At 41.9% G+C, this 25,907-nt stretch overlaps 1 protein-coding gene across 3 annotated transcripts in view; it reads right to left on the bottom strand.

Annotated features, from left to right (window-relative positions):
* sipa1l3 (signal-induced proliferation-associated 1 like 3) overlaps positions 1–25,907 on the bottom strand; it is a 71,794-nt gene that overhangs the window by 29,388 nt on the left and 16,499 nt on the right. For all 3 annotated transcript variants that reach the window (XM_074642139.1, XM_074642137.1, XM_074642138.1), the window contains exons 2-3: positions 10,027–10,114; positions 114–819 (exon numbers count right to left, since the gene is read on the bottom strand). In XM_074642139.1, coding sequence (XP_074498240.1) covers positions 114–587 — 474 coding nt within the window. In that variant the 5' untranslated portion in view covers positions 588–819; positions 10,027–10,114. The remainder of the gene's footprint in view (positions 1–113; positions 820–10,026; positions 10,115–25,907) is intronic.

A 25,907-nucleotide genomic window follows, 5' to 3' on the forward strand; every position in this document is an offset into this window, starting at 1 on the left:
TATACAGGTAACTTCACCTTTAATCTTCTTGGTCTGTTTGTACGAAGCTACAGAAATCAAAAGGCAACATCAGTTTTTCCTTGAACCACACTACCGTTGTGAGAGGGACTCACCTCATTTTCGTCCTGTTCGCTCAGTGTCACCTCGCTGTTTGAGCGCTGTCTCAGTGGCGGGAACACTCTCAGGGTAAAAGGTGGATTTCTTTCGACGCAAAACCCTCCTCCTCTGAACTCTACGTCCTTGGACCGTCGTCGTGGCAACCTGGCAACTCCTCCCCGCACCAACCCCATGTCAGATGAAAAAACTGATGTGGAGTAGTCGTCTCCGTAGCGAAAGCCGCCAATTTGCCCATTTTCAAGCAGTGACTCCCTGGACTGGGCGCGCCGTGGGGGCCACTCTGCAATCCGCGCCCGAACACCCATTTTGGGCACGGAGACGCGCGGCTGGATGGCCGGGTCTGTGGGGCCAAGAGCCGGGTGGCCATTGGGGGTGTGACGAAACGGAGTGTGCTGGGGCAACCCTCCTCCTCCTCCATCCAGGAGGTCTGAGGAGGTGCAAGTAACCCCTCTGTCTCTGTAGCTGTTCATGGCGCCCCAGGAGAGCTCAGGGCAAGGAGGCAGGGGGCTGGCATCCCATGGCAGGAGGGGTGCTGGGAAAGAGGGAGAGGAGGGGCCCCACACACACTCTGCTAATGCTGCTATGGCCTCCAGCTCCCAAAAACATCGCTTTTAACTGGAAGATTTCACTGGTCCATTGAGGGACCAGTTTGGGTCAGGACCGGTCGTCTTCTTCTCTGACTATTTTCAGTCTAATGCAGATCTGGGAACAGAAGAAAAAAAATCTGAAAATCAGCATCTTTTAAATCACAGAGCTTGTGTGACCCACATTTCCTCCACATGCACAAAGACAAACTGAGCGCTGAATTTAGAAAAGAGCGACTCACTCAACTGTAAAACAATGTAAGACTGATAAGACAGAGAGAGCCAGAGTGAGAGAGAGAAAATAAGGTGAGGGGAGATGACAGAGGATTTCTTCCGTCGAGGCTAATCTTCAGGAGGCTGACAAGGGATATTATTATCACACACTCTGTACACTCGAGTGCATGTGCGTTCACACACAAGCACTCATATACCCAGAGGATATGAAAGCTGTGGCCGCTCTGCTGCAGATTAAAACCATTGAAACACGTCAGCTAATATTATCAAACTGGAGAGTGATGCAGATCCAAACAGAGGGAGTACACTGACAAATCAAACACTTCATCACTGAAAGGCCCACAGTGATATAGCTTACACGTGGCTGAGACAGAAGCTACTCTATTCTACTCTTTCTACAGCGTGAACAGAGTGACACCAAACAACTTTGAGACAGGGAGATGAATAAGGACTTCATGAGAGACAGAAAAGGGCGAAGGCACAAAGTGACCCAACAGCTGGAGGGTTGAGGTGGGGTAAATCCAGAAATAGAGCGACTGGACAGAGTCAAGAAAGAGCAAGGAGGAGAGCGGTACATTGCTCAGTGAACCACAACGGCGTGCTTTAATATGACAGTCACACCGCATCAAGTCTTAAACACCCACCAGCCTTGCAAAGACTCTTGTTTACTCAGAATCATCTTATGTCTCTCCGGAGGTTTAATGTGATTATTTTTTTACAGGCATTAATGTCTTCACTGCACGGGTACAGAAGGAATAGTGTCAGAGCATTTTGGTTTTATAATGCTTTCTTATGGTTTAGTAACTTACAGTGTTGAAGTTCCTGGCAGACTGAGTCATTGCACTCTTTTACGTTCATCATCAGTCCAGACAAAAGTTTCAACTCATGATCACATTTTTTTGGGCCGTGAATGTCGGAGTTATTCAGAGTGACCGGCTGGGAATTCATATTGGAGAATATAACGACGTGGTTAGACTCCACTGGATGAAACACATTATGAATACAGCGAGCAATGACAATGTGCTGGCAGTGGCAGACAGAGCCGATGAAAAAGAGCCTTGTACAAGTCAAGCACACTGTATCTGTATTGTGAAGTCTACTCTTAAATTCAAGATTTCTTTAAGACCTTCTTTAATACCGCATATGATGCAATTTAATATCTATTTCACAAAGTATGATGGATAACCAGTAAGGATATGGTCTAGAATTAACTATTAGATATTTTAGAGCTTCTTCGGCTAAATGTCTAAAATGTAAATGTGTTCGATCCATCTCCATCCCTGCTGTAGTCAAAATGCTACTCTTCTTTTCTCCTGAATTTCCTTTTCCATTCTTGCGTCTAATCTCAATCTCCATTTAGCTCTCCATTCCTGGATTTAAGTTCCTTTATCTACATAAGTCTCTCCTCAAACCGCCAAAGTCATTCAAATATCATTTGCTCAGAGGGCAAACGCACATCATCTGCATATCTTCCCTTGAAAATGTGTTCATGTTTTCGTCCTGCTGATTTGACTTTTTCATTTATCTTTCCGTCATCTATTCCAGTCATTCTTTTCTTGCACCTGTTTGTCTGCCTCACAACATGTGATTCAACCACATATTTCATAACGCGCTGCTTACTGAAGCAGTTTCTTCATCGCTATGTTCAGCTTGTATTCAGATAGCCACTGACCTTTTTAAATTTCACAACTGTTAAACTCTTTTTTTCTGTGATTAATCAGACGCGGTAACATTTTTACTCCTCAGACAAAAGCTTTCAGGAATTAAAATGGTATGATTCAACCACCAGCAGAAAAACACCCACCTACACACACACACACACACAATGTTTAAATGCATTATCATTCGGACTCGCAACCAACTACATTCAAACCGAAGCACTTTCACCTATGCTGCTGTTTACTGCAGAAAGCGTACATTAGAAGCTACTTTGTTGTGAGAACAAGTCTGTGCTCGTCTCCTTCCCGCTCGTCTCCCTCCCGCTGCCTCGTTTTTTGTGAATTCTACAAAAGTCGACTCCCGGGTGGACTATCTCGTTATGAAGTCCAATTTGCATAACGTCAAGCTTTTCATTGTGTCAAGGCAGCTCACAGCGGTTTGTGTGTGTTTTATGAATGCCTTTTATGAGTTCTCTCAGAATAAATTTTTGGCCTCAAGACTGCATTACTCATTCACTCACACACGCACAAAAAACTTGATTCACTGCAAACAAGATTCCCCTATAGTCACGCAGCCACGCAAATGTATCATGTCTTTGTTTTTGGAGAACCACAGGCACTTCAGGGAAAAAGGCTCCCGCTCTAATCATGCTTTCTGATCAGAGTCTCTCCTCATCCGGAGGGCTGTCCTGTGATCCACTATCAGGCCCAATCCCAGATTATCCGGCCCCAGCTGCAGGAGCAGCAGAATGGCTTCATTATGTGTCTGAGGTGCCTGATGAGAGAGAGAGTGGTCTGATCTTTATCAGTGACTTCTGTCAGCATTACACAGCCCATCACAGAGAAGCATACCGGTCTAACAGCCAAAGAGCGATAGATATAGACTGGGAATCTATCTAACATGTTAAACACCTATAAATTATGTTAAAAGGGGGTCAAAAAAAACAAAAAACGGCAGGGATTTAATATAATCGCATATCTGCCAAAATGTGACTAATGCATTTATGTCATGTATTTATCATCCAACTAAATTTATTTGAGCATGGAAGTTCATGCTTGAACTTTGGATCAGTATGTGACTAATAATTCTCAACAAGCTTTGTTGGATCTTTCAACCATATCTCATGGTCTTCATCAGCAAATGGAGCTGACACACAACAGCCACCAAATGTTGTCATGTGGGGAATCTTGTCATCCCCAACTTTTTTACGTCTCCTAAGCAAACATCAAATCATCACCTTTCAACGCTCACACACTATGTGTACGGATTTATAGCAACAAATGTACAATAGGGGAAAAAAAATCTATACAGCATAGTATTGTGATATTTTGTGTGGCGATATTTTATTATACAAACTATTAACCACTTAACAATCCAACAGCTCGCCGGTGGGCCCGGCTGCTATTCTGTCTTTCAGAGGTTGTAGCGAACTCAGTCTTAAAGGTAGAGTAATACTGATATCATATGAAACCAAAGGAATCAATTGGTACCAACCAGGTCATGTTAGCTTGGGAAGAATGCTAAATAACACTCCAAAGTTAAAGATAAAAGATACATTTTGGCGAGGGAAAAGCTGGCATGGCCATTTCCAAAGGGGTGCCTTGACCTCTGACCTCAAGATATGTGAATGAAAACTCTGAGATGAACAGAGTGAAAACTGTATCTTATTAGATAAAACAGATGATGACAAACTGCATCATTTGCAGTTGAAGAAAGGTAATAAATAATTATAGATACACATTGGTGAGATGGAGGAGAGAGCAAGGGGCTAGGTGTATTAATCTACAGCACTATAAAATATGATCATTGACTTCAAGGAAAGCGCAATAAATGTATATATAAGCCAGAGAAAATCATGTGAGAAGAAAGACTTAATCTCCATCAAATACAGTAAGAATTGAGCAGACACATGCAGCTTTGGCCCAGACTTCACAAGATGAAGTGCAGTCATTTTAATTACTCTCATGTAGTAATTATTCAGCTCTGGGATGTACCTCCCCTGTTTGGACTCTCCCTGTCTCTCCCATTCATTCCCTCCACACCCGCTCCGACTTGCTCTGCCTGATGCAGGCTTGGCCCGTGCACCACAGACACACACCGAGGCTGGTAATTACACCGGTTAGATGGTAGTAATGACAGAGTTAGCAGAGGAGTACAGCTTCCAGAGGAATGAGTGCACTCTGTGTGGAGGAGGTGCCCGCTGATGATGCTGCTTGCTGGTATATCATACCGGTACGGGCAGACCTGGGATCAGCGTGGAGAGCTTGTTGTCGCAAAAGTAAAAGCATCAGAGATGAGAAGAGATAGGCTTGCCATATGTTTCTGTCTCTGCCGTTGCCAAAACAGAAAGCAGGCTAATTATGTGTGAGATTGAAGCAGGGATGTGTGGCAGCAAGCAAATGAAAAGATGTACAGGCAAAGACCAAAGGCTTCTGAAAATCTACAATTATCTAAATATTAAAATACAAACAAAAACTGCTGACATTGTGTCAAGGCAGTTCAAAACAGGTTTTTAAAAATCCTTAAAGAAAAAACTCCCCAGACATCAAACATCAGCAGCAGTTACTGTAAGTGTTTAAATTAAGCAAATGATGCCAGAGAGCGAGCTAGATTATGGGCTGGCTTGAAGAACAGATGGTGGTACATATGACTGGCAGATGGCAGACAGGAGCAGAGTAGAGCACGACACTGTAATACAACGGCGTTGGCAGGGAGGGACAGCACATCCAGCGTTCATGCCACCATGGCTTCTGTAGGAGCGGACAGACCAGGAGGTGCTATCAGGGCTGAATGACCTCGACTCATTCAGACGGAAAAAGTCCCTGAAATTAGAGCCAGCAGCTGAAGTGATGAATTCAAAAACAACCTAGACACAAGTAAACACTTCAGGTCATGTGTGACAGTTTGAAAGGTGTGTACTGTTGGCAACAAAGACGCTTGTTTCGGTTTAATCAGCCACAGGAAATAAAAAGCAGAGCCGCAGACCTGACATTTAGACTCCAGTCATACTTAAGGAATTTGAGACTTGTCTTGAACTTGACTTACTTGCAACTTGACCTATCTTCTGTAGGCCTTGTTGAGCCACACACCCTGAATATTTTAATTATTGGGGCCAATTCATTCAAAGGACTTGGTCTTAGCCAAGAAAACAATACTCTTAATAAAAGCTTTGAAAGGAAAAAGTCGGATTCTAATGGTGTATTTACACCAAGAGTTTTGCGCGACGCGATTACATATAAAGTCAATGCAAAGGAGGTGAATAGATGCGAATGATAAGACGTGAACACACAAAATTCAAGCCATGAAATATTTCAACTTGAGCAAGAAATTCACCTGACGTGTTGCGAAAGCCTATCAGCGTTGAGATTCTCCTCCTGTCGTCACTGACATCCTGACGTTATTCAATCAGAAATGGAGGAAAAAAATATTGTAGCATCTGTGGGCACCCAGAGCTACGATAGTACCTCATATCAGTACAGAGACAGGACGAAACTCTGTGTATAAATGTATGTGTATAAACCACAGACTGTCTATGGTATAAATAACAACGTCGCTGCCGTATTTATGCCTAGATTACTTTAGTGTTGACGGAGCAGCTGCATAGCCTGGCACTGATCAATCCAAACTCCATTCAGAAAACAAGCAATTTAAAAGTTATTTGTTTGTCGTCTTGCGGATAGACTTGACAAAGCATAAATTTACACTTTTTACAAATCTGCATCATTAGGTTGTTATTTCGGCATTCCTTTTGATCTGTTTACAACAACACTGCTGCCGTATTTATGCCTAGATGACGCTATGTTGAGTGTTGATAGAGCAGCTATAATGTTAGAATAGCCTGGCACCGATGGCTCCAAACTCCATTCAGAAAACAAACATTTAAAAAGTTGTTTGCTTGTCATCTTGTGGACAGACCTGACAAAGCATGAATTCATACCTTTTACAAATTGGCATTATTATGTCGTTATTTTGGCATCCTTTTGATCTGTTTATTGCAATTAAATCACAGCACAATCGATCAATTTGGGATCATACCACAGTAGAGACGTGTGGCTTGCTATTTGGGCTGCATGATAACAGCCAAAATTATAATCACGATTATTTTGTTCAATATTGAGATCACAATTATTTATCGCGATTATTCGTTGATTTTAGTGACAAAATATTTTTATTGCACTTTCACATTTAAACAAACAGATTGCTTTCACTTCCATGTTGTGCCACATTCCTGCTAATGTACAAATCTTTGCATCAAAATAAATTTAAAATAGGGTTTTTCACAAGAAGTAAGTGCATTTTTGTTTTGACGGGCAAAATGAGTAATATGCATATTAATCTTACACTCCGGGCTGCAGCCGCAACATTCAGGAAAGTTTTTCCCAGGCTGCCACTGTAGGGTGCCTGAGCATAGCGGCTCCCCAAGAGTGAAGCCAAAATATCTCTATCACCCCCTGATGGTTTCTAAACGTCAATATTGCAGGCGATCATCCTCATTTATTTGTGGGATGCCAAAATCGTGATCGTGATTAATATTCGATTAATGGTGCAGCCCTACTTGCTAGATACAGTCAGTGCAATGGCACTGTATGTGAATACAGCTCGCCGCCGGGTGATGTTATAAACCCAGACATGACAGCGTTTGGTTTTCTGACATATCTGGGACTTCCACAACATCTACAAATCAGCAACAGTGGTTATTTCTTCCATGGTTGATGGCGGCAATAGCGGAAAGAAAAGTTGTTTGTATCTAAAGAAACAAGCTCCTTCTCCGCTCCGGCGCGTCTAGCGCAAATGAACACAAATGATACTGGCGATCCAACTCGTGCGAGTAAAGCAAGGCAAACATTTGCTTCGCTCTTGGTCTGAACACAGCAATACAGTGTAGCTGCGACAAAAAAGGATCTTTTCACAGCCAGTATGGACAGGAGGAAGCACTGCAATGACCAGTAACTAAAATGTGGCATATTAAAGACTTGCAATTCGCTTATGAAGATTTGCGACTTGATGTTGGACCCGAAAAGACTAAAAAAACAGCAGCAAGAGTCTAAATTTATAAGATAGCAGTGCTTTGCTAAAAGGTTAGTGCGTTTAAAAGGAAGTGGTAGAGGTGAAGTTGTCTGGGATCATGAGTGAAGCTCAGCAGCCCGGATGTTTCATTGTGCTGCGGAGTGGAGAGCAGTAATAAAAGGCTCATGAAGAGCGGCTACCGGATGACTGCTGGTGTCTGTCTGCGTTTTCCTGATGTGATTGTGGAGGCAACCTGCTTTCCCTTCTACAATAACAGATTTGATAAACAAATTTAATGTTGCGCTGGCACACAAACCAAATGGAGCTACAGGGCTCTGACCAGACATCACACTCAGCTATAAGAGAAGTGTCTTCTTCTTTCCCTATGGCAGGAAAACTTCCTACATCTGATCTAAAATACTATCAGTAGTTGCACAAATGCTCATACACCACATTCTTTACGTGCAACACTAACTACAGGCGACCCTGGAAGTCTGAAATTTGAGTGTCAGATAAAAACTGTACTCCTCCATCAACAACATAACTCTACAGGAAACACTGTAAACATCAACATATCACAACTGGAAGGAAATACACAGTGGAAGCCTCCGACTCAGGTCTATATCGAGCTTGTAAGTGTGTTTGGTTTATCTGGAGGCAGGCAACCTCTCTCCCTCTGGAGCTTTTAACTAAGCTACAGCTCTCTCCCTGTCGCCCTGCTTTCCTCTCCACTCACTTTCCTTCCCCAGTCCTTTCCTCAAGTCTCTCCCGACCCCGCTGTCATTGTCTGCACTGATTTCCATCTACATTGTTTTGCTGAAGCCCGCTGATGTCGCTAGTGTCACTTCCATCTGCCTGTCTGTCTGTCAGGCTGCCGTCCCATGACACCAAGACAGCTCGAGAGGAGGAGGAAGACCACACATTCAAACATCCACGTAACAAGTCAAACGATTTGCATCCAGCTGGAGGATCACGAATCGCAGCCCACATCACCATTCATCATTATCACTCACTGGTTTGGCTGCAGGAGATGATGAGTGGTGGTGAGAAAAGAGATGGAGGTGGAGAGGAGATGTAAATATTCAGATACTGCAGCGCTTGAATGAGATGTTTCAATCTCTCTGGTTGCACATTAATTTTTAGATATAATCTATCATCTCAGTAGAGAAAAAAAAATGTTCGCGTTCAAGGAGGTCAGAGGTTAGCGTGGTAGTAGCTGGAGGGGATTCAGTATGCTGCTCAAGGACACATCAACAAGGTAAATAAAGACATGCCGGTAAACGTTCATGAACATCGGAGGTCTGGTTGAAGGATGGAGTTTCGTACCTAAAGAAATTAACTGTTTAACACGAAACTGTGCTGAATAATATGAACACATCAGCTTCCAGTGTCTGTAGTATTTCATGGTCAAATAAATGTCTTCTATCTATTCTATATTTGGGGTTTTTGGAGTGTTGGAAGAAACAAAATATTTAATGAAGCTGGTAAAGGTGGGGCTACTTTTAATTACTTACACTACTGATAGCTTATTCCATAAAAATACACCAATTTATTAGTAGAATTTTTTATTAATAATCTAAATCTGCAAAGTAACTTGTAACTAAAACTATCAAATACATTTAGAGGAGTGTAAGAGAGTCCCAGACATCCCTATAAATATTTTCATAAATACCACAGAAATCAAAGACTAAAGAGCAAAACATTGAGTGTTTCAGCTCTTGTGGCCAGCACCTTTGTTGACACTAACTAAATAGATAGCTAACGTTAGCACAGGCAGACGGCTCAGAGGAAGTTCAAAGTGCTTCCTGGTGTCAATAAACAACAGTTCTGTAAATCAGAAGCTGCTGCTGATAACAAGTTCATGACAACAACCAGAAAGACTTTAGAGAAAGTACTAGTGAGCTGTTAATAGAATCAGAGAGCATTAGTATAGCACATCGAACATTGCATCGTGGGAGTCCCTGTTAAGCTGGATGTTGTGTTGCGACTGTGGTCCTTCATGGAAGAGAGTATCTAACAGGTGACCTGCTTTTCATTGTCGGTAGAAAATGCAGATGAGGAAGTGCTTTATCTACAAAAAGCAGACAGCTCACCCCTACGCTGCAGAAAAATATCCAGGTCATCAAGTCAATTAGCCTTTTATCAAGTCTCTTTTCTTATAACCGAACATTCTGACTGCAAGCGAAGTGAGTTATGTTCAAAGTTAAATCAAAGCAGAGTCAAGAAAACACATCTAGAGGTATCAAGACAATGACAAAATAGGTTCATACTATACTGGTATTGGAACAACTCTACTGTAAAGTCCACACAACCAAACCTCAGATTAAAATGAACAAAATGCAAGTTTCTGCTAAATGATTACACACACGCACACACACACACACACACACACACAGATGTGCAACATCAAACGTACTAATGTTACCTTGTTCTGCCTTCAGCTGTGCAGTATGCAGGTGAAGCAGGTGAGGTTTGACGTCACAGTGCGGGAAGGGAAGGCTCAGTGTTTTACTCTGTAGGAAAAATGAGAGAAATTGAGATCTTGTTAAATTTCATCTTAAAACACATCTCAACTCATCTTTGGTACAGTTATTAAAATGACCTAAGGTTTTTGCTCTACATGTGTGAAGACTTTTGTACGATATAATGGTGAACACAATTTAGTGATTTTTTACTGTTAATCTGCACACATTTGCCATATTGTGATGCAATCTTTTTAACCATTTGTTTTTCCACATAAACCTGTGTGTGGTAGTAATAATTGCGGGCGTGTTTGTGCAGAGCAGCTGTAATCAGTTCCACGCTCATCAGGTCATCCCACACAGACATGTCTATTGTTTGTGAGGAGTCTGAACAGAGATGCCAGTTTCAGTTGTGCAGCATCTGTAAACACGTTTGCATATTACACACACGCACACACTGGCTTATACACAAACACCAGTTCATGTAGGTTTTGCAGCATTTTGCCTCTGCAAATATTATATAATAGAACCAGAAACAGAAAACAGCTGATGGATTCATTCCATCCTCTGCACACATAAGTATACAGAAACATACACATGTGCTCTGATTTTGTCTCCATCAACCTGCATCATCTCCTCACAACCTGTTTCCATCTTCCAGCTCTTTCTTGAGCATGGATGGAAACACAAAAGAAAGAGTGGAGGCAAAGTGAATGAGGCTGTGTACTTTGATTAGAGGTCGAGGGGCCTAAGAACAGAGGGGGGAGGGCTCTTCAAATATAAGTAGGACATAAAGGGAGGGGTGAAGTGGGGCCAGAGGTGGGGGCGGGTGGGAATCAGCAGACATAATGTCCTGAGGGGGAGGCCCATTACTGTCTGACAAATACAGTTCTAATCAATACTGATCAATCAGGGTCCACTTACCCTGCCACGGCAAGCATAATAACACTGTCTTTAGCTGAGGGGGAGAGCAGGGGGTGGGTGGGGGTCAATGATCGTGTGAGTGTCTATTTTCCTATCGCAAGGCGTCAGTCCTTAACAAAGTCGGCAACGTCAGCATGGATTTAAGGCTCTGGCTTCGCTCCACTGCCCTGAAAATGAAATTAAACTGGAAGTGAAAACTTCCCAACCATGGCAGACTTAGCACCACAGACCCCAGCCTCAGCCTTGAAGTGATTATGCTACAGCTTTTTGTGTGCAGCCATTATCACACACACTCAAGGACACAAATCACATTAGTAAAATCAAATCCCAAGCCAACGCAAACACACAAACAAATATACATTTGGAACAAACTAATAAAAACTCCTCAAGAAAACTGAATCACCTACACCAAGTTATAGCAAGTTAAGAATCGAATGATTAAGAATAGATTTACTAAACATTTTGTATACGGAACATTTCATATATCCGGTGACCCCTGAAGCTATAAATACAATGTTGTCAAGCTTTTCCCTTGAAGACGGCACACTGTTGCCAAAAGACTTTATTTTATGAGCCCGTCTGCTCATAAAATAAAGTCTACTCGCCATGTCATTTTCCAGGTTATCATACTTGTTTTCTACTCAAAGTTTGACAAAAAACAAAACTATTTAAGTCAAAGTGAGAAACTAAGGTGCAACACACTGGCAACATCAACTGATGCCCATAGCACATACTGGACGCGACTTCAGACAGCATGAGTAGTGTGAAACCGGCTTTATGGAGAGATGATGCGTCAAGATGCAACCAGTGTGTGGGCCTTCATAGGGAACAATAAGCACCAATGTTTTGCCGCATATTTTTGGCATTAACAGGTTTCCACAGAAGCTAGTCGAGGCATGACTTACGAGTCACAGCCACAAGCGACTTTGGCAAAGTGGTCCGAAGCTCAACAACAGCAGGAGTGAATGGACTCATACCAATATTACACACACACACACACCACAAAACTGCAACCTCTCAAACTGTCACAGGGTTGAATTATCACCTCTGTGACACAGAGGTACCTTTATCTGAAGACAAAATCTAGAGCAGTTCTTTTAACCATTTTCTTATGTCAGCAAAAACATGGTGGATGCGTAACAACATGAACAGCTTGTAAAGTCCACTGTGTCCAGTGACACAATAAAACACACCGCAGAACAAGTTCGACAGAGGAATCATGAACACCGGGATGAAGACAAATGACCTCTGCAGCCTCCACAATCACCACACATCTAAACATCACTGAACCTTTACGTGAAGCAGTGGAGTAGAGAGCTGAATTCAGAGCAGATGTCCACACATGCCTGGTGGAAAGTCCATTTGTGTGACTCTGGTAAGTCTCTGCTGTATATTTAGTCGTGGAGTCTCTGAATCCTGCCAGACAGAATAACTGTCACACAGCCAGAGCACACTTGGCTTACTCCTTGTGTGTGTCTGTGGACATACAGTATGTTTTCAGTACAGTAGGACTATGAGTTCAGCGTAAATAATTATATACATAAATAAACTCATCTGCTAGGGATTTTTCAGAGAAGACATGAAAAACCTTTTCTTATTACAGTAGAAAAACAACCACCACTGATGGGGATAAACAGAGAGTCTGTGTATGTCTGTGCCTTCACCATCACTGATGTCATGTTGAGGTTAAGATGGGACTACTGTCACAACTGTGATGCATGAATATTTCAGAGCATTTGCTGCGTCAGTACTCCTCCAGAGTTCAGCCTACTGAAGTTTTTACTCATACGGTGTGTTGGAGAAGTGCATCACAGGCTGTTTATTTGTTGTCTTCAGCTTTAGGCATCAGATTAATGCATGTTATGATATCCAACCATCTCAAATGTATATGTATATATTTTTGGGTTTTGGATTGTTGGTCAAACAAAGCAAGTCATTGAAAGATTGTGACGATACCGATATTGGTAAGTTGAAGATCTATTTTAAATATCCACTTCTAAAAGACTGAACACATGTGAACAATAATTTCATCTTGGAGTATTATCCTGTTCAAGCTTGCAGACTTGGAGGAAACATTATGCAGCCTAATGTCACAGTATACAAAAATACAAAACGTTTACATTTTTTCCTGCAACTTTGTCATTATGACAGTCTGACACAGTTTGATATAAACCAGCACTCACTTCAGTGTTCTCTGAATATTGAGTCTATGCTTGCATACTCTTTACATATTATGCTGTAGTCTGGCGTGTATAATGAGAACACATGCTGCAGGAGAGGGAGGGAATCCCCTGCAGAGAGGGGTGGGCAGCCCCATTCACACTCCAACACTGGGAGGTGGGGACTGCCACACTTTCATCCCTTTCACATCTCCGCTCCCCTGCACGCCCCTCCGTCTCCCTCCATGATTCTCTTCACCTCATCTTATTCGAATTGTAATAGAGCAATGGGTGTGTTAAGAAGAAAAAAAGACATCGCTGTTCTTCCTGACACGTGGCTGTGTCCCGCTGTAACGCTTCCCGCTGTGAAGGTCTTCATTGAGATGAAATCGGGATGAGTGGGAGTGTCGCATGAGGGGAAACCAACGGAAAAGCAGAATGAAACCAGATGGTGTGCTCTTAAAGTGTACGCTATAAATAAATCAAGCTCTGATCGATCAGTTGCTGATCAATATGAGTGGAGATTTATTCTAAATGAGATTGATGATCCGCCTTTTCCAATGTCCCAGTCGGAACTTGCAAAGTAAGCATGCACAGTCTGCATTATCTTATACACATCAGGCAGTATATTGTTCTTTAAACAGGTCAACAAACAACATGTTTACTACCATCCTTCAAAATATGCTGTAATTATCTACTCACAAAGCATTTTGGCGAGTCACTGTGATTACGTAGGCGTTTGTTTATTAATTACTACTTCTAAGGAACTGATGATTGCACCATGTTAACAATACTCCAATCTGAGCTTCCTTGACACAAACAAAAACAATAAAATAACTCAAAACCTCAATATTTAAAGGACTGAGTGAAGTCCACTGGCTGTGTGCTTTAACTCTGGGCAACATAAGAGGAAAATACAGTGATGAAGTCATATGCAATACACAGAGCTGCTTTCACCAAAAACCACTTGGAAATGCTGCTGTAGCTGTTTGATCGCTATGCTGGTGCTGGTTGCCATAGGAACGGGAAGGTGCACCAGCAAAAGACGTATGATGTAGGCGGCGGGCCGCGGGCAATCAGGACACACAACCTGAAGAGCGGAGCGGTAAATAATAAGACGCAGTAATCCACATAACCGCCATCAGTTGGTCACTTTGCAGTCTGATGTGTGTCGCTGCAGCAGACTGCAGCAAAGCTCCCACACAACACACGCTCTAAACTTTTAAGGTGCTGCAGTGGAGCTTTTTAATTTTACCTCTACATCTGCAGTATTCACTCAACTGTCCTCAGATCTGTTCCTTCTCCCACTGTGGTGTAATCAGACTGTCCGTGTCCCCTCGCTCTCTCTCCTCTCGCGACCACGTGCCACGCAAGCATCAAAGCATGTTAGAATGAGCTCTAAACTCTTCAAAGCAATGAAAAAGCTCAGGGCTGTAAAAGTGCATTCATCAGCAGACTTCCAGCATCTGTTACTTGTTTTTGTTTCCATAGCATAATCCAGCCTAGCAAATTCCTTGCATTTTCTATAGATGGTCGTCTTAGGACACTATCTATGGTGAATTAACCAGCCATATGCCAAGGTCCAGAGCAAGCTGTAAGGGAGAGGATTTTCAATTACATCTGCAAAGCTTGAACCTGGTGACAGAGTAAGTAAGGGGGATTAGCAGACGAGTTTAAAGGGTAAACATACTTTATGACTGGAAGTTTACGGGTTAAGCGACCACAAAACGCCCTCTTTGTCCTAAAACAGTTCCTGTAGATGAGAATGACTTCCTATAGAGTCCAGGCCTGCATGTTTGGTACATCTGAAAGGGGGAAGTCGTCACCACACAGACATTTTCTCAACACACCGCCATTCTCCTGGCTAATCAAGGCATATCGCCCAGCGTCAGGTGGCTGATTACCATCCAGATTTTGTCAGCTAGCTACCTGTTGCGGCTGCAGGAGGCCAGGCTGGTGGTTTTATCTGACTGTCTAACAAACTGCCAGACGCATTCCTGGGCAGTGACGTGCGGGTCCAGTCGACCCCTTTCTGTTGAAATGAACACATCAGTTTTGATCCAAACTCGGACCAGAGGGCACATTCCTGACGAGACTTACATGGCTGCAAAAGAGCGACGACATGCAGGACTCAGCACTTTAACACCTAGTTAAACTGGTCTTCAATGTTGAAACAGCTCAATGTGTTCAGTTAATATACCCATATTTACACTGTTTAAAAGGCACCTAGCAACAGCGTAGACTATACACAGTACATATATAATAATAATCATAAAAATAATAAAAAACATATGGAAAAGAGACAATAAGGAAGCGACAAGCCCTCAGCTCTGCTCTTGGCCTCGGCCTCTATCCTCATGGGTGTGCGGTGAGACTGGGTGTGTTTCTGTGTGTGTGTGTGTGTGTGCATGCGTGCAGAGGCAGGGACGGGTCCTCGGGGTGACTTACGCCGTCACAGCTGTTGCAGCTCCCACAGAGACGTCTCAGGGGAGACAGCGGGCTACTGCTGCACCACACTGATTAACCCGAAGGCGTGCACATGGGCCATCGAGGAAAACACTCGCTCACACGCACATGTACACACAGACAGAGGCAGGGCTGCTTGTTTATTACAGCACTCAAGATACTATGGTATAGCCTAAGTTTAACATTCATTAAATAATTTAGTAGTACACTATGGCAATAGATAATGGTCTTGGGATTTCCTTTTGTTTTTACTCCTGTATTTTATGTATGAATCATTTATTATCTAAATAATTTATTTGTTTTATCTTATCACTTTGCTTAGATGGCTTAATTACTGTGCTAAAAAACTAAAATCCAGTTTCCAGTTGTCTCACTACTGTGCTTCATAAGAATAAAACAGCAAAAATTAAAACCATCCAACTGCTGACACGTTTGGTATTCTGGTCAATAAACTTATTGTTTTTCTTAGCCAAATACATGCATGTTATACTGCCACTACTACTAAAATAATAATACTGAAGTGGTTGCATTTATTAGGTATCGCTGATGTAAAAATGATTCAAACCATAACGCAAAATAAAAGTATATTGAATGCTTGCATTTACACATTTTCAGTTTCATGTTCTACTAGCAAAACTAATACATGCTAACGACCTATATGACACCTAATACATTAGGTGTATGAGAATTTAATATCCCAAGCTTAAGATTGTTAAATTATTCAATTACTATGTTATATGAGTATTTTGAACTGAGTTAAGCTGTTAGAATGACTGAAATGTAGGGCTGTCAATCGATTAAAATATTTCATCACTATTAATCACATGACTGTCCATAGTTAATCTCGATTAATCGCAAGTTAATCGCAAATTAATCACACATTTTTTATCTGTTTGAAATGTACCTTAAAGGGAGTGCTGTTTGAAAACACAGACTTCACTGTTATAATTAATCATTACAGACAGAACTATGTAAAAAATGATTGTGCTTTGTCAAGAAACAGCTGGGCAAGCACGCCTGCCAGTGCCACTGTATAATTGACACATGCTTTTATAATTGGGTATAATAATGGATTCATGTTTGCTCACCTGTCAAGAAGCTGACGGCTCTGAAGGCGGATCGTGAGAGCAAATCAACTACAGTAAATACATCTGTCATAATCAATCTGCCTCGCATAATAGTGATTAGCTGGTTTTTCCCCTTCATACTCAACAAGTGCAGCTTGGCAGAACAGGAGCAGTCAGATAACTGTGTGGTGTGGCAGCAACAACAAATTTGCAATTTGTGCGCCTGTTTCTTTCTCTCACCGCTAAGTAACAGAGCTGGACAGCAGAGGGATTTTCTCAACTAAATTAGACATATCTACCATTTACAAAGCTGTACGCTGTGATTTCATTCCACCCAGATCAGCTACATTACTCCCCCCCCAAAAAAAAACAAGCCATCTGATTGTTTAAGGGGTCGGGGTAATCCTTGGTCTATTACTATATTACCATAATCTCACACAAACCTCATAATTACACACAAGAGTGATCAGAGCAGCAGAAGCTCTACTCCGGATACATTAATTTTAGTGCATGCAGGTAACATGTCTCTTTTTAAGTCAAGAAGCTGACACAGTGGACGGGCAAACATGTTTGCAGCCGTTGTGTTTTGCGCATTACTTTGTCAATCTTTTCTCTGACTTGAGGTTTCCCACACGGTTGTGTTTTTGTGAGTCAACTGGAAATTCCCACTGGAAGCAAGACATAGGGCTGCACGGTTACGGACAAAATGACAATCATAATAAATTATAATTTATTATTATATTAGGCATTGATTTTAGGTACAAAATATTTGTATTGTACTTTCAATAAATCAACAGAGTGCTGCTTTCACTTCCATGTTGTGCTACATTCCTACTAATTAACAACTCTGCATCAAAATAAGACTTAAAATAAGGATTGTCATAGAAGAAGTCAAAATTGTGATCGCGATTAATATTCGATCAATTGTGCAGCCCTAGTAGGACGTGAGCGGCGCGTAAACGTTCTGTCATCCAATCCACACCGCATCAGTCTTCTGTAAATGTCTCTGCCCGTCTCTCAGTGGACAGCTCGCTAACCTGCCTTCACCTTACTGACTGACAGCAGACATTTACTGAATCTAAATAGTTTTCATGTTGGCTCCATGGGAAGAAATCAACAGTGTTTGTCGGCCTATGAACAGACAAGCTCATAGACAGACTGGGAGCCTTGATCAATTAATGTAGATACAGTTAATAAGTTCAAAACACATATACAGCGGGATATTTGTATATTTAAACAGCTGTCTATGCAGGTTACGTTTCACTAAACGCGACGAAAATACACTTGGAGCGTAAAAAACTTCTCTGTCAGACGCGCGTCTCACAGAGTCCGTGTGGATTGATACGTTTAATAAAATCTGTTACGTGAAACGTGCAAGTGATGGACGTCAAAAACACTTCTTAAAAAAAACTTCGATATCTTACTCTCGGCAGGAAAGCAAATAAGTGTATTTCCTAAAATGTCGAACTATTCCTTTAAGCACCGATAGCTGATTTGTAGTCGTGTTCACTTACACTTTGTTTTAAGTGAGAATTTTGCCAATTTTAGGCAATTTTATAGCTTCATTGTGTGAAGACAAAATCCAACACACATTCCGCTCATCTTGTTAAATATAAAAGAGGATTTAGTAGAAAAATATGTTTTATAACACTCAAAGTAGGATATAGAAAGATTTAGCTATCTATACAAGTATATTCTCAGGTGGTTCTCTACAATACGCCTTCATAGAGGAAGCGGGGGCAGGAGTGTGTCGACATGTATGTGTGTGTGTGTGTGTGTGTGTGAGCCTGTACTGCTGGTTATTTTCAAGGTTCTTCCTGTAACCGAATCAGAGCAGTGACAGACTAATGAGGCTAAATGATGATGAGGCTTCAGGAAGAGATGGCCTCCAGCGGTGAGAAGAGACGATGTGTCAAACAGCTGGGAGGGAATCAGGACTTTCTTCCGGAAGCTTTACTTTTATAGAAACACTATATCTGGCGCAGAAGAGCTGGTCTCATCATCTACTATATCCACTGAGACCCACGGTTAGAGCTGTGCAATAGAAAAAGTCAAGTAATGATTATCTCGATCCCCATAAGGAAACTCCCTCCTTCAAAGGGAGGTCAGAAGTCAGGGTTAACAGCTTGGCCTCCTTGAAGTACCCTCCTTCTTCTCTCTCTCTCTATATATATACACTGTGCTGCTGCAGTCTACTGACGTAAACAGATGTAGGCTCTCATTCAACAGCCCCCTGATCAGACTGCCGGCCAAGCAACAGACTTAAGAGTCCATGTCACTACTTCTAGTGACCGGATCAGGGAGGGTGAAGCACGGGGTAAGCCTCAATCAAAAAATTCCTAAAGCGCATTCCTCCATGCACCTCGCTAAAACCAGATTATTCAATCAGTACGAGCACAGAAAGGAGCCAGAAAGGGTATTTAAGGCTAAGAACGGGATCTGGCACAATTCAAGACTCACTGAGGAAAAAGAAAATATAGTCAGACGACTGCGGTCAATGACTTCAGACAACAACAGACAGTGATAACTGATCCTGCTGTATTGATCTCTGACGTTACAGTGCCTTGCTCAATGACACTCCAGCAACGAGCAACAGAGCTGAAACAATTTGCTGATTTTAGATTGATTGAAAACTAGGGGTGCTCCATTAGTTTTGGGGTTAAAGAACCTCAATGCCATTAGTTCAAATCCAATCATTCGCAATCTCTCACGCGCCTCATTTTCTGTCAATTACCCGTAAAATATGTTAAAAAAGGCAATTTAACTATTTTGATAATCAATTAATCCTGTCATTTTCTAAAACAAAAAATACCCACCATCTGGTGAGTCCAGCTTGTGAAATGTGCAGATTTGCTCCATCTTTGGGTTTTAGACTTTTGATTGGAGAAAACAAACAATATGAAGGCGTCGCTTTGATGTCTATTTTTCATTATTTTCTCGCATTTTATAGCCAAAACAATTTCTTTAAAAAATCAATTGGCAGATTAATCATTAATGAATATAATCGTTAGTTGCAGCCATAGATGACTTGAACAAGTGCCTTGCAGTCTAACAACATATTTTTGATCCACTTGTCCCGACTGCCTTTTTCACAGAACTTTTATCCCAGCAGCGAATAAATTAACTAGATCCTATACATGAACAGACATGAAATACTGCTGCAAACGCTAACCATTATTTCCCACTGTCTCTGGTAGGGCTGCAACTAACAATTATTTTCATTTACGATTATTTTCTCGATTAATCGATTAGCTGTTTGGTATATGAAATGTCAGAAAATGGGAAAATGTCGATCAGTGTTTCCCAAAGCCTTAATGTCAAACGTCTTGTTTTGTCCACATCGCAAAAATATTCAGTTTACTGTCATAGAGGAGTAAAGAAACCAGAAAATATTCACATTTAAGAAGCTGGAATCAGAGAGTTTACACATTTTTTCTTAAATTACTCACATAAATTAATTGATTATCAAAATAATTAGCGATTAATGTAACAGTTGACAGCTAATCGATTAATCGTTGCAGCTTTAATCTCGTGGCCACCATCATGGTCAATGAAGACAGAATTTTGTGAATGAAAATTGAAAAAATGTTGCCGACAGTGTGAAACGCGAGCAAAACCTCATGTAGCGCTAAAAGGTAGCACGCCTTTTTTAAACATAAGGAGACAAGAGTAACATTGAGTGACATCTCCATCAGTTGTGTTTTTAACACGGCTGATTAATGAGAAGTGACACTGCTGTCCTCTTTTCTGCAACCTTCTCTGCATGATGCATCGACAATAGCAAAAGAGGGTCAAGGGGTGTGTGTGTGTGTGTATGTGTGTGGTGGGTTACAGTGCAGTCAAACAAAGAGGGCCTCTGACACACACCCAGCCAGTCTTTCTCTCTCTCCCTCTCTTTTTTCACTATTTGATTTCTCTCCCTGAATGGTGCCATTGAAAGAAGAGGCAGTTAGGACCTTATTATATGGAGAGCTTGTGAGCTCCCAAAGGAGACAAACCTGACTGTTGCAGCTCATTTTTCCTTCAGTTACTCTCCCTCCAGAGTGAATGACTCACTCAAACAAATGTCACTACATTTGAAAATCAAGATAGTAGTAACAACGTGATTTATGATGGAGTCATGCCTCTTGCCTGATTTTGGGCTTAGAAACCACGACTGCAGCTGCCTCCACCCAGCAGCATTTGCGTAGCTGTATGGCCTAGATAAGCTCAGCTGGTGGAGAGAGAGAGAGTGTGTGTGTGGCAGGGCTGAGAGATAGCGGTTAGAGATAGAGATAATAGTGCCCGCCGGTTCCTCTGATGTCTGTGAAATGACGGACCCCTTTGGGGTTTTCAATGCAGACAGACAGTATTTACTGTATTTACTGTAACTGGATTTGTACCATAGTCAGTGGTTAGGCCGAGACAAAAGTGTGGGAAAGGCTTGGCATATTGTGGGCGTAATACTGTAAGGTCAAATTAATCTCAGAACAAGTAAAAGGGTTTAAACGCTGCTGAATTTGGAGATCATTCAGTATAATTTCTCCTCCATAAAATGAGGGACGGAGAGAGCAGTTTTACAGGCTCAATTTTAATTTGCCATATTAGCAAAACCTGACGCTGACTGCTTGAGCTTTCTAAATGAAGGAAGTCAAATACACTGGCCCTGATAATACAGTTAAAGGCTTTAAATTCATCTCACGCATGCTCAGGTACAAAGTGTGCACTCAGCCCCCAGTTCACCTCGGTTCCAGGAATGACATAGTGAGATGTGATAGGATATAGGCATTCACCAACATATGTTTATCACAGGACACACAGGTCAAGAAAAAAAAATAGAAAAGATGCACCCCATTGCCTCTGCATGAGCCTTACCTTTCCTTCTCTGCACACAGATCCTAAACATACCACTCCTTATTTTGTCCTCTAATCTTTCCCATCTTTCCAAATCTTTGAAAAAGACCAGAGGTAAATAAAGGAGTGTTGAGCTTTTAATCACTTCTATAACCTTGCCGCCATTGTTCCTGAATGAATACATTAATTTTGACTGTCTGCACTGCAGGATCGCGTAGATCCTGTCCTCACCCAACCTCTCTCTTCGTCTACATTCGGGCCGATGGCACCCACCCCACCCCGCCACCCTGACCCGAGGTGATCGTGATCCTGACCCAGACCCTTTCATTCCACCACAGGGACTCTAGACAGAGGCAGCAGAAGCAGGCTAAGAGCTGCTGGAGGAAATTAAAAACACAGCTACTACTCCCTTTTCCCCTCTCTCCACTAACGTGAAGCCAAATACGAGTACCTCCTAGTAAAGTCTGCGTATTAAGTTCCAAACCTTTTTAATATTTATTGCTGCAGACCCACATTATATGAGAGAGGGAGCTGTGTCTATCACAACTATTTAACTCCAACCTCTTGTTTCTGTGAGGTACAAGATACAATTTAATTACAAATCATTTTCCAATAACTCAGAGTTACTCAAAACATATATATTAGCCTAAGTCACTTCTCTCAATGTAGACTCTTCTGTGGTCAGGTTGGTGAGACATTTCTGGGATCAGCTTGTTTTTATCCAAAGAAAGACGTTCAGAGACTTGGAAATGCTGAACAGGATCCACAGGCAAGGAACATGGAAAATACGAGGAGGGGGAATGCATGGGGGAACCCCCAAAATATGATCCTCTGTGTTTTAACAGCCACTCAAGCAAATTTTTAACAACTGACTGAGATTTCTCACAGTCAAGCAGAGTGCCTTACAACTGCTGAGTCTCAACTGATTTAAGAAATTATGTTATACAGAACCTTTGTTGACAATCTGGACAGTTGCACAGCCATATCTCTAGGCATTGTAACATAAACTTAATTGCTAGGAGCAGTTAACATTTTCTTATTTCTGTATGTGGACTTAAAAGTACAACAACACGTGTCGATCTCATCCACCCTTGCCGCAATTTTACTTTTCATGATTGAAGCTAGGTAGCTAGCCAATGTCAATGGAAACAACTAGACAATACGTATCTAACAAATCAGAGATGTGAGTGGAGTTTCAGGGGTCTGGAAGCAGGCTAGGAAAATTGCGACAAGTTAAAAAGCACCATAAATGTGCAGATTAACGTGTACATCACATCCTCTATATTTTATATTTTTGACCAACAGGTTAGTATCCAATCTGCATGCTCAGAAGACTACTATATCCCAGCAAATTCTTACAGCCAGCTACAGTTGTCACTCTTATTGCTGAATATTTATATTCAGACACATTTAATTGCAGCTGTTTGGGAACTCTCATGGCCAACAACTTAAATGTGGTTGTTATATTTGCAGCATTAAACCAGACATATTTCTGCATTAGGGTGTTCCAGAGTATCTGTAGCTCTGCTGGAGCTGATGTGCACCTACTCTAAAATATAACTACACATGAAAGCTATTGCAGCTGTGGTGATACCACATGGAGAGACCACAAGAAGTCTGATTGATCCCCTTTCCATTTTACTCTTCAGTGAGGCCATACTGGATATTAATCTATAATAGATATGTCTGCGGTTTATTTTCCCTTCTTGGCAGCAGTGACACAGCTATGAGAGAGTGAACTGGCCCTCACATAGACCTCAAAAGCTTTTACAAAGGTGATCTCACTGCTGTAAAGAAAAATCAAGCTATTTTGCTTTTATGCATCTGTGTGTCTTCATGTTCGTGAAACTTGTGGAAGAGTTTCATGTAAACACGTTCAAACAGCCCAAACCCACAACCCCCAAACAAAGTCCTGGCAAAACAGGAAATACAACTTCGTCACAGCGGCATACACGGCACAGCGAAGGATGACTTTGAGCAAACCAGGCAATCGAGTTTCACTACGCCATGAGTCAGTGCACACCTCCACGAACAAGGAGTATCAATTTGTTTCTCTGGCAGACATGCCAACAGCGTGTTGGCCTACACACACACACACACACACACACACACACACACACACACACACACACTAACCTCCTGACTTAATGCAAACAGAAACTGTGGGAGCGCTTTGCTTTTAGAAATGTCAGCTGATCTTTTTCAAGGTAGAGTGCTGATAAAAACTTTGATATATTCAAAATGGCATATTCACGAGTAAAAAAAAAAAAAACTCTGAACCTTGTTCCTACAGGACTACAACTTCCTGTACACTGTAACTCTACTTGGCTGGGGACGGGGTGGGAAATGTTAAGCGACTGGGAGGTCTGGTTAATGAGAGGAGCCGGTCTCTTTACGTGCCACATGTGTTGCAGAATCACACACACTTTTACCCTCCATTCCACACCTTTCTGCTCATTAGTATCTCCTCTATTTTTCTTGGCATTCTCCTCGTCTTCTGCTGTCTTTTCTCACATTTCTTTTGTGTCATCCTGGCTGCTCTTCCCACCTGTGTATTACTGTTCATTTTCTCTCTCTTTCCCTGCCAAATGGACGGAGCAGAGGGAGAAAGAGAAAGAAAGAGAAAGAGAGAGAGAGAAAGAGAGAGAGAGAGAGAGAGAGAGAGAGAGAGAGTGGGTGACAAACCGCAGAGCGTCCAGTTCTCGCTGGGTGGCCTGTGTTCGATACTGACGGCGTGTCACAAAAGCAGCTCACAATACAAACGTCAGGCTGCTACACACACACACACACACACACACACACACATGCGCACAAATGCTGTACATTTGAGCATCTAATGAAGCTTCTGCTGCAGCCACCCACTAACCACTTAGTGCTGTGGTTTTGCTCTGATGCTTTTTATAAACACAGACCTGGAGAGCATGGGGAACAGGTGTCGCACATACTCAGTGGCAGCTGTAGGAGGTTTGACACTGGAGCTGAGGCCTGTGAGAGAAACTCTGTAGCTCTGTCTAAGAAATGTGCCAGACCATTTTAGTTTGTTCTCCTGCCAGTGGCTCTGCACTCGCTGGGGCAAATATTGACTGAGGGCTGGCTCGGGCCCTGCCTCTGTGCTCCACCACATCACCTTGGACTCAGAAGGCAGCAGTACACGTCCAAGGCGACGCCACCCACTTCAGTCTGTTACTCACGCAATAAAATAAAGAGAACTGTTTTTTGTTTGTTTTTCATCACGGTGAAACTGTCAGTTCCACATTTCTTTGTAAAAAAAAAGCTTGTTGTCATCACATATGGGGAAGGTCAAAAGAATTAATTCAAACAGTGACTAGTTTGAACAAGCTTGTAATTTCTGATAAACTGCAACCAGCTTCTCTCTAAATTGACTCATACAGGATTAGAATCCGGGATCTCTGACTTGGCAGATGTTATGCTTTACCAACCGAGTTAAACTCAAACTGATGCCCCAGGCAATCTCACAGTATGTGTAGCTGTATACTGCAAAGGTATATGCTGCACATTTTTTTTATTCTTTAGGGAAAAATGAATAGATTCCTCCCATACATTCTTTTGACTTTTTACATAGTTTTTGGTTAATAAATCACTTTATTTATTCAGTATTCCCATGTGTCTCCTGTTTTTTGTCCCAGTTCTAGAGCCGGGCTGTGACAATCACTATGAAACAGGTCTGAAGTATTTAGTTTGAAAAGTTTTAGAATACAAATAGTTCCAATGGCATCTTAGAGTAAAATGGTACTGTAGTAAGCATATGCTTAATCTGTATTACGATTATGAGGGGTTCCTTGGAACATTTTCTCCCCTGTGAGGGGTCCTTGGTCCCAAAAAGTTGGAAAACCCCCGCTTTAAACACTGATCATTTTCTTTAGGTAGCAGTAATCCATCCATACCTATCCACATTGTATCACCTTATCATCAGGGGGCAGGTATCCATTCTGTATGTATGAACATAGAAGTAGCCCTAATGTCACTTGGAGTCCAGATGGTTAAGAGTTTGTCTCCACTACGTTGGCCTGCACTGAGCCATCTGTTTAACCAACCAGACTGTGTCATGCCAGGCCAGGCCCTGCATTATAGCCCCAGAGCAGGCCTGCTCTTTAGCAATGCAGAGGGTTAGTTTTGGATATAATTTGCATTCCCTCTTTCAAAATGCCTTCTTTGATTAAACAAGTAACCTGGCATGTATGAACAAACACAATAATATACTAAAGTCCACAACTCCACTGCATTTACGGGAGGAATTTATTAAATCAAACTGAAGTCATAAACTCTGACCTTTAAACAGATATAGCGTGTTTAATTGCACTATGGATGTACAACAACACAGAGCACTAGTGGTAATTTTATCAGAGATAATGTAGTCTTGAGGGGATAAAGATC

The sequence above is a fragment of the Sebastes fasciatus genome, chromosome 7 (genome assembly GCF_043250625.1).
Source record: "Sebastes fasciatus isolate fSebFas1 chromosome 7, fSebFas1.pri, whole genome shotgun sequence".
In the NCBI taxonomy this organism is placed as follows: domain Eukaryota; kingdom Metazoa; phylum Chordata; class Actinopteri; order Perciformes; family Sebastidae; genus Sebastes; species Sebastes fasciatus.